General features: G+C 43.5%; 1 protein-coding gene across 1 annotated transcript in view; it reads left to right on the forward strand.

The window, feature by feature from the left end:
- TMEM131 (transmembrane protein 131) overlaps positions 1–9,368 on the forward strand; it is a 79,578-nt gene extending 70,210 nt beyond the window's left edge. The window contains exons 33-40 of the mRNA XM_009281750.2: positions 152–276; positions 426–584; positions 1,323–1,497; positions 1,833–1,954; positions 2,061–2,157; positions 3,258–3,355; positions 4,749–4,912; positions 8,577–9,368. Coding sequence (XP_009280025.1) covers positions 152–276; positions 426–584; positions 1,323–1,497; positions 1,833–1,954; positions 2,061–2,157; positions 3,258–3,355; positions 4,749–4,912; positions 8,577–8,873 — 1,237 coding nt within the window. The 3' untranslated portion in view covers positions 8,874–9,368. The remainder of the gene's footprint in view (positions 1–151; positions 277–425; positions 585–1,322; positions 1,498–1,832; positions 1,955–2,060; positions 2,158–3,257; positions 3,356–4,748; positions 4,913–8,576) is intronic.
- The last annotated feature ends 3 nt before the right edge of the window (positions 9,369–9,371 follow it).

Consider the following 9,371-nt stretch of genomic DNA (forward strand, 5'->3'; position numbering starts at 1 on the left):
AAAAGCCACCGGAGACCAGTCTCTTCTGTAAGCGTATGGCGCATATATACACACACACACACGCGCATATATATATATATATATATTAAAAAAATCTCCTCTTCAGCACTTCAGAGAGCTTAAAAATAAATGGATCTCTGTTTTCATTTAGTTCCTTGGAATTGTCTTATACTCCCCCGCTGGAAAACAAGCAGCGCAAAACCTTTCCATCCAAGATATCTACACAGCACCTTTTGACGAATGGGTCTAAATCAAGAAACCTCCCCAAAACGAGAGGTAGTGTGAGGCTATTTTTTACAAATACCTCAGGAGTTTTATTCGGTTGTTTGTAACCCCTCTTGAGTGCTTAATTCTAAGTCTGGTGCGAGAAGAAAGCTCTTCAGTTTACCATCCACACACTTGCTTTTCTTCTTTTGTTTTAATAGGTCCAAACAGTAAGTTAATGGAGAGCAGGCCATCAGTATTAGCAAAATTTCTCCCCAGTGGGTCTGGACAGGAGCTAGGAAACACCAGCAGCTCAGAAGGGGAAAAGGATTCTCCACCGCCAGAGTGGGACTCTGTGCCTCTTCACAAAGCTGGCAGCTGTAAGTAATCACTAGAGGATGACAGAATCAGTCTTCTGCAATGAATATCTGTAGGTAGGCTTGGTCTGTTTATAGATCTTCCTATCTTTTTTTTGCCGCATAGTTGTGTTCCTGTTTGCTGCCGTAGGCCTCATTGATAGCATCTGGTACGATTTGGGAGGTTTGAAAACCACATGGGCCATTCCGCAGTTCTTCAGTGATGAACAGGATTCCGAAGCTGCGGGGGAAATTGAGGAAATGAGAATTACCGCTCGAAAACAAAGTGTATTTTCTACAGCAGATGGGGTTTTGCTTGGTCGAGTCTGCTGCAGCCAAAGTTGAAACTAATTACATGATTTGTCCTTGAGAGGAAACACTGAAAACACCTTAATGCAGTGGTTAGCGTGGGGCACTATAATAAGCTTTTTGGTTGCGTCGTTAAGTCCCCTGTGTGGGAACCGAATCACCTTCCTCTTGGTTGCATGCAAACATAGTCATCCCTCTCCACAGCGCTCACTCAGAAAGGCTGTTTCTTCGTACAAATCAGTTTCGGTGCTTCTATTGCAATGCAGTCGCTCTGAAAATAGGTAGTAAACCTGAATGATGTCAGGTGAATACAGAGAAGGAGCTACTTCTTCGATGACTGGGAACAGCCTTTGTCATAATTCCTCTATTTGAACAGAAACGCTAGCAGAAGTTTGAGAAGCCTTTGTTTTAAAGTAATTACTACAGGAAAGCGTTGTGTGTTTCTCTTTATAGCTACGGACAACCTTTATAAACTCTCTCTACAAACCCTGAACGCAGATGCTTTCCTGAAACAGCGACAGCCCTCGCCGACACCCGCCTCTCCATCTCCTCCTCCTCCTCCCGCATCTTTAGCTTTTGGGCCACGAGGAGGCACTTACAGCAGCATTGTGAACAGCAGCTGCAGCAAGTGAGTCCAAATCTGCACCTCCTACTGATTTCCCAAGCACGGAACGCTTGTGGAACCCATGCGCTTCATACGGTGCATCTCCCTTTTCTCAGACCTATTTCCTCTTCCCATGGAAACTGCTTTTTTGCAGATATTACTGTGCGTATCTTACCGTGCTATTTATATTTTTCTGGGGTTTCTTACGACTTGGTAGATCGGAAAAATGTGCAATTACATGAACTGTTGAGCTGTTAACATTTTCATGAATGCTAGCTTAAATTGCTGCTTTTTTTTATCAAACTGCTGAAGTCCAAAACCTTACTCTTTTTGTTTTTCCTCTCCCCCCCCCCTTTTAGTGAAACGAAAAGCAAGCAGCCTAATGGTACCAAACATAAGCTGGCAAAGGCAGCTTCTCTTCCAGGCAGGAATGGTAACCCCACTTTTGCTGCTGTAGCTGCTGGTTATGACAAGAGCCCAGGTACTAGAAATGGTTTGGAGTTCTAAATATTTCTGAATATTTCCTGAATATTCCATTATTTTGGAGGGTTTTTTATTTTACTTGTTTTATATATATATTCTTGCAGGTGGCAGTGGTTTACCAAAGGTTTCTCCAAGCAAGGCAGATGTTTCCAGCAATATCGGCATTTCCCACACAGTTGTTGACAGTGATGGCTCTGACAGGTAATTTTTATATTCTCTAGGCAAATACCCGGGCCCCTAGAGAAGAAGATTGTAAGCCGCTAATGGCATTTTGAAGGTAGTGACGGAATTAATTCTGGTTCCTTTTTTTTTTCCCTTTTGTTTTTCTAACCTGTTTTTTGAAGTCTGGGCACAGCATCTCTCACCTTGCAAAAAAATTTAGAACTTAGGAGTGACTCAAAAGCAGAGAGAAGGATGTGATGGTGACTTTCTCCCCCTCATTCTCAGTAACTCAACAATCTTGTGTTCCCCGGGCATCCAAACAATGAGAAATCGGCTTGGCTCTTTCAGTATTGAGGAGTGTGAACCAAGGTCACTTGAAATAGTTTACAGGCAGAATATCTTTCTGTACAGCAGTATCTTTCACTCCCAGTTTTAACGCCGAGGCCAGAACTATCACTGGGCTTTGCATTACGAGGAGGAGCAGGATACAGCTGCGCTCAGTCACGTTCCCCAAGGCGCGCTGTCTTTTCCAACATGTTTTTGGCAGTGCACGTCTGTCTCGGTTGTGAAAAGCAGTGAGTGTCTGGTAACCTTTCTGGAATAGGAAGGAGACTTGAAGTTTCAATACGCAAAGGAATTGCTTTTCTAAGCAAAGTTTGTGGGTGGGGTTTTGGTTTGTTTCTGTAAATGTTTATCACTGGTTCCAGTTAATTCGTGTATTTTCAAGAAGCTTGCCCACAAGCTAGAGTGTGAGCATTTGTATCCCTTCTGAGTGGTTCTAAATTTTATCTGCTTGTCAAAAAAGCTGCGCTATGGCTTGGACTCTATACCTGTTCTGAAAAACAAAAGAGCTACTCAGGTTTGTGCTGGAGCTCGGTCTACAGATGAAAAAGCATTCTGTCTAGAGCAGTGTGTCTCTCCAAAGTGGATGTATACACGGGAAAATGGTATTTCATTGAAATCTTTTGTTAAAATAAAAATAAGCTAACTTCCTAACTCTTGATCATTAAATATATATTATATATACATACACACACATTTGTACGTATATATCTGTATATATATTAGTAAGTCAATGTTGTTGGTAGTACTGTGTTAATGAGTTCTGTATTGCCTTCCCATTACTCCATGATACTCAGTTCGGGTTTGTGGAGTCCTATCAGCAATCCCAGCAGTCCCGACTTCACGCCTCTCAATTCATTCTCTGCATTTGGACATTCTTTTAACTTAACTGGAGGTGAGTTTTTGTTTTCAAATATTTTCTGTATTCAAATACCGGTAAAGAAATGGTGTGTCTCTATTCCCCTGGTCTAAGTTCAGGCACTGTTCCCTTCCCTGACCCCCAAGAGGATGACTACATGGGAAAGCGCGTTAAAAATTTGGTGGTGTATTCTGTCTTTCAGCCCAGAGAGAGTTAGTGGAAACTCTCTCAGAGTGTTTCTTGGGCTGGAAATACTTGGTTTTGAAGCTTCTCGGTTTCAATAAAATTTCTTGATATTTGTTTTTTCCTTGGTCTTCCTACCCTCCATCCTTCCCCCTGAAGCTTTACTGTAGGCCTCAAGTGTGCCACAGGGCCTGTGGTCTCCTGAACACTTTACACCTGCATAAAACCATTGCTCTATAAATGAGGCAACGGCCCATCCCTCGTGTTGCTTTCCTCTTATGTTTTCCTCTAGCGTTTGTATAGCTGCACGATGAACTGATGCATACTAAACCCAGTCATTAATTCCTGTATTTAAATATTTAGGTAAACTTTCCGTAAGTGACTATCGAGATGTGGATATGTCCACATATGGATGTTCTGTGTACTTACTGTAGATTTGTATACCGTGTTGGGGATGCATGGTATATTTTAAGGTGTCTGCAAAAGATGATAAGCAAAGCAAACTTCGTATGTGGCATTTGCAAAATGGATTGTATGTCTACTGGAAAAATTGTGTGTCTACTGAAAAATGCTGGGCGTCTGCAATCAATAGCAGCTGCTGCCGTGGGGTTCTTTCATCTTCATTGGCAACACTTGGCCCCAGACTGAGGGACTGCAGTAAGATGCCTGAGATCAGTTCTGTGTGCGGGGACCTGGCGAAGCATGAGCACTGGTGCTGCCCTCTCCTCCTCATAGCGGAGATGGGGTCTGGGCTGGGGCACAGCCAGTGCCGCCTCCCGTACCAGGAGTTACCTGGGAAGGGAGCGCTGCAAGGCAAATGAGGGCTGCGGTTAGGAGAGGCTCCTTCAGCCCGGTCACTTACTCCACCTGCAGCTAACTTGTTATGAGGAACTGCCAGGACTCTCAGTATTGTTGTGCTCCCGCCCGGGTTCCCTGACTGTTTGCTTTCGGGTAAATAATACCGGGAACCAAACAAATCCCATAGGCTGACACTGAATTATACACAGTAAGCGTGTAACTTCTTCCCCCGCCCCAACCATGATTCTAACTTTGTAGCCACTGTCTGATGTAAGGCAGGTGAGATGAGACCTGCATTGCTGTGTGACCTTTTCTAATCTCAGTTCCTGCACTGCAGCAGGACCTGCTAGAAAAATACGGGAAATAACTGTGAAGAGTATTAGTCTGCTGTGGTTCCCCGAAAAAGAGGAAGAGTAATTTACTCAGTTTTATTTCATTTTATTTTTAGAGGTTTTTAGCAAACTTGGTTTAGCTCGATCTGCTTATGGGCAGGATGTTCAGAGAAACTGGAGTGAATTCAATAATGTTCCATCATCCATCTGGGATCCTTCAGCTACAGATTCTGTACCCTCCTGGCCAACAAGCTCGAGTTCCCCGACGCATACAACTGCAGTAAGTATTCAGTCCAAATACAGCGTTGTAGTACTGTTACCAGCCTGTTCTGTATCTGCCATCTAATTTCATTTAGAGGATTTTTAAATTTGGATGAAAAAAATCAACTGAAGAATAAAGGAAAAGGGAAGCTATACATATTCATCATTCTGTGTGGTTAAGTTGACATGGCTGTTGGACAAAGAGTGATTAGTCCGCTCACTTGTGGATGATGAATCCATGTAATTTGCTTCATATAAAAATACTTCTCGCGAGAGCATCTTGCAGCACTTACAAAAGCGTGTTCCATTCCCACGTGCTTCAGGATTGTGGAAGGAGCTGTTCTGCTCCTGTGCCATGGCTGGACACTGCCTCTGTCACTTCCAGCTTGATGGACAGTTGCAAAGTAGCCAATACGATAACTTTCAGACTTTGATTCTGCTTCCTGAATCCAGTGTTGCACCTACTTGTAAATTAACAAAAGGTCAAAACAAACTTATCTAAAAGACCTCAAATGTATTCTTCTCAGCTTAGAAAAAACACTAAAGGACTGAGCATAAGGTGAAGCCTTTAAACTGACTACTCATTTTGATGGAGATCTTGAGCATAGCCAGAGAAGAAGAAAAAACAACTTTTACACAGATTGTAGCACTCTCTCTCATCCTTTGCCTCTCTGTCTGTCAGAATAAAACTTACACCACAACAGCTGTCTTCAGTGCCAGCTGAAATCGTTCTTCATCTTGTCTTCTGAAAATGTTTTTGTAGTGAGTAAGAAGCAGTGTTTACTTCCCCTGGTAGTGGTTCAGATGGAGAGGGGGAAGGCAGGGGGCAGGGGAAGCTGAAGAAGGTCACACAGCTTCTTATGGACATACACTCACTGATCCCACCCTTGTCATGTGGTTACAACTGTAGCTGGAACCTCACTAAAACTATGTAAGGAGAGATTCTTGCTTTTTGGTCTCATGGAGGGCAGATTTCTCAGCATTTGATAGAAGGACGGGTTGAGATGGAGCGGGGGAAGGCAGGGGGCAGGGGAAGCCGAAGAAGGTCACACAGCTTCTTATGGACATACACTCACTGATCCCACCCTTGTCATGTGGTTACAACTGTAGCTGGAACCTCACTAAAACTATGTAAGGAGAGATTCTTGCTTTTTGGTCTCATGGAGGGCAGATTTCTCAGCATTTGATAGAAGGACGGGTTGAGGACAACCAGAACAACCTCTCTAGCTCCTAACCTATTTCCCGGCCGCTTCTGAAAAATACCTGGAAGTGTGCTTCAGGAAGCATCGAGACGGAAGCCAGGCAAATGGTATAGAAGAATTGTCAGTCTCTCCCTTTAAATACTTTGATTTTGGGGAGGGGAAAAAAAAAAGGGCATTTTAGGAGCGTATTCAAGGAGAAGATCACTTAACAAACAAGAAGCAGCAAACAGACTGAAATGTTCAAAACCTTTTTAATGATAGTGACTTTTTTCGAAGTGCTTATGGTGAGCCAGAACAGGAAAACTTGGCTATTCCTGCCACGGAACCTCCTGGCTCTAAGTGCTAGATAAGAGAGCAGGTACCAGGCCAGGGCCCTGTCCTTTTCTCCTTTCTGGCACAAGAGCCAAAGCTGTTCTTGCAAACAGCACTTACATAGCGGCTTCTGTGTTACCCTCTTTTCTAGGAAGGTTTCTGGGGAGTTGATTTTGATCATTCTCCTTCCGTATTCCTCTTCCTTTCCCGTTTTATGCATAACTCTTTGCTTCTGCACTAAATAGCATTTGACTTCTGGGTCCCGTCTCCCCTCAGGCCTTGCTGCATTGCTGGTACTTCTTCCCAAGTTTCTTTCTAACCACAGTCCCTTACTCCTCTTTCCTCTGTTTCCCCGCGTGTAGTTCTGTCTGACGGCCACTTTGTACCTCCCTCCACCAGCCTTGAAAGGGAGTAGCAGTCTCATCTAAGGTACTCTTCTCTGCCACTCCTTTCCTGGTTGCTTCTACTTTATCAGCAATTGCCTTTCTATTGGGCTCTCCCAAATGCTTTTGGGACACGTAGGAATAGTTCCTGGCTCTTGCCCGCAGGAGGAAACAGAGTGGACTTTTAGTGTGTTAGGGTTGGCGTCTGAGCAGGAGAATGAGTGTTTCCTGCTGTAGGCTTAGTAATCTAATGCTTGTATAGCTTAAATATAACCATTTAGTTACATAACAGTAATAAACTGAGACCCTAGTTTGGCTCAGCTTCTCAGTGACATTGGAGAGTCCTAATGACGTTGGCCCGGTTAACCCCTCAGTGTGCTCAACACTCCTGTCCAAGCCTCAGTATCAAATTCTTTGAGGACGCTTTGGTAACGTGTTAGTGTCCAACCAACTTCAGGTACGATTAGACTGAGCGTATCTTCTTCATTCCAGGGGAGAAAATAAAAACCTGACATGAAGACATTTTCAGAGTTTACCTTGTTTGCTTTTCTAAAGGGACTTCTATTTTAACCTTCAGATGCAGAGTACACTGATACTGGTTAACCTTTAGTGTGCATTATCTGAGGGCTGAGAGCTTGGGAAGGGATGCCCTATCTCCACCCAGTAAATCCAAACATAAGGATGTTTGTACCTTACAGCACATACTCAGCAAGTCCACTGCCTTTTGGATCTATCTAGTTTACTGCATATTTGCAAATTGAATTTACAGCATATGTACATTAAATCTATTGGCACTGAGGTACGTAGTGTGTTAAGCCTACATGTAGCAGGTTCTGTGCTAATATTAGCAAGAAAGTTATGCTAACCTTTCTCATCTTCATCTTTGGCTGCTTCCGGGTATCACTTTCCACCACACCATGGGTTAGATTCCTCTGCTCGTTGCTTGCTACTGTTTGGGCTTTAATAAAACAGTTGACAAAACCTGGGCCTTGTTCAGTTCTGCATGTGTTCTCTAGGCTTGCTGTACCTGTCCTATGCATCCCAAATGCATTTGTGACATGTGTTGCAGCACACCTGCATCTGCACCGACCGTTTGTCAGAGACTTCCAGATGTCTTGAGCCAGGACAGACTTACTGGAATCCCATGGCAAATGGCCAGTTCTCCAATCCCCTCTCCCTTCAACTGGAAAAATTTTGGATGGGGGAAAAAGTATGTGCTTGGGAATATGAGGAGGTACAGTGGGGCTGAACACAGGTGGGTTCATCCAAACTGTACAATTTATAACAGCTATGTCTGAACACAAGGAGATAAGTTTGCAAACAGCCAAAAAAGGATCAAGGAATAGACTTTGCTGCTACCTTCCATCGCAACTTGAATTTTGTTGGTTTTTCAAGACTCGAACCATGTTTATCTACCTCATTCTAACTAGTTTAATTAAGCTTGAGCTTTTTGGCCCTTGTGTGTTAAAGCTTGAATACTAGTAGCGCTTAAATTAGTAATGGTATGGAGATGTATAAGCTCAAATGAAAACAGCTTAAAAGCCTGTAATGTAATTGCACTCTGCGGCCCATTCAGTTACCAGACACCTTCGGTGACCGTTAGTAGCGTGGTTCCTCTGGGCAAGCTCTAGTAAAGGGAGCTCAAAGCTCCACGTTGCAGTGAAGACGGAAGGGGTTCCGCAGCAGGCTTGCTGCTTCCTAGATACTTTTCTTTCAGGGGGGCTGTAAGCAAGGTGAAAATAGAGGGTGCCGAACTGCTACTTACCTGGCTCTGTCTTTACTGCAGTCGATCCTCGGCAACCCAAGTGGCCTGTGGTCGTCCACTCCATTCAGCAGTTCCATTTGGTCAAGTAATCTCAACAGCGGCCTTCCCTTCACCACTCCAACAAACGCGTTGTCAGGCATTGATCTCATGGGTAGTGAAAACTCCTCCGCTGCTCCTCCTCCACCCGCTGCTGCCACCGTTGCCAATCCTGCTGAAGACATGGGGCAGACCTACAATCCTTGGAGAATTTGGAGCCCGACAATTGGAAGAAGAAGTTCAGATCCTTGGTCTAATTCACACTATCCTCATGAAAACTGAAGTTAAGCAAAAGGAAAGAACTCTTACCCAGGTCATGATACAATTCTGAATGCAAATTTTTGAAACATCATTTTCAGGCTGTTGCTGGTCATTGTTTCCCCGCCCCCCCCTCGCCAGTCATGCTTTCATCACTTGCTCCTTTTTAAAGTCTGTCCTGCGATATGGTAGTGTGAGATTGCAGATAAGCTTGAAAAAGTCTGGGTGTGGTCACAAATCCCAGCTACAGCTGAAGCCTGTAAATCTGAACAATTTCACTGGTTTCATATTTTACCATCTGCCATCTTTATTTAGGAAACAATTTGAACTATAAAACGGTCCTGGCATGCAATACTTTTATGAAAAGTACCAGTTTGGGTTTTTAAATCTTTTCCAGTATTATCCTCCAAGTTCTAATTTAAAATCAAAAGGCACTTTGTGCTAAAATGCAGAGTATTTTTTTAAAATAAGGCTGTCTTTGTTAACACAGGTTCTAAGAATGTTAAAAAAAAAAAAAAAAAA

The sequence above is a fragment of the Aptenodytes forsteri genome, unplaced genomic scaffold (genome assembly GCF_000699145.1).
Source record: "Aptenodytes forsteri isolate BGI_AS27 unplaced genomic scaffold, ASM69914v1 Scaffold348, whole genome shotgun sequence".
Taxonomy (NCBI): Eukaryota; Metazoa; Chordata; class Aves; order Sphenisciformes; family Spheniscidae; genus Aptenodytes; species Aptenodytes forsteri.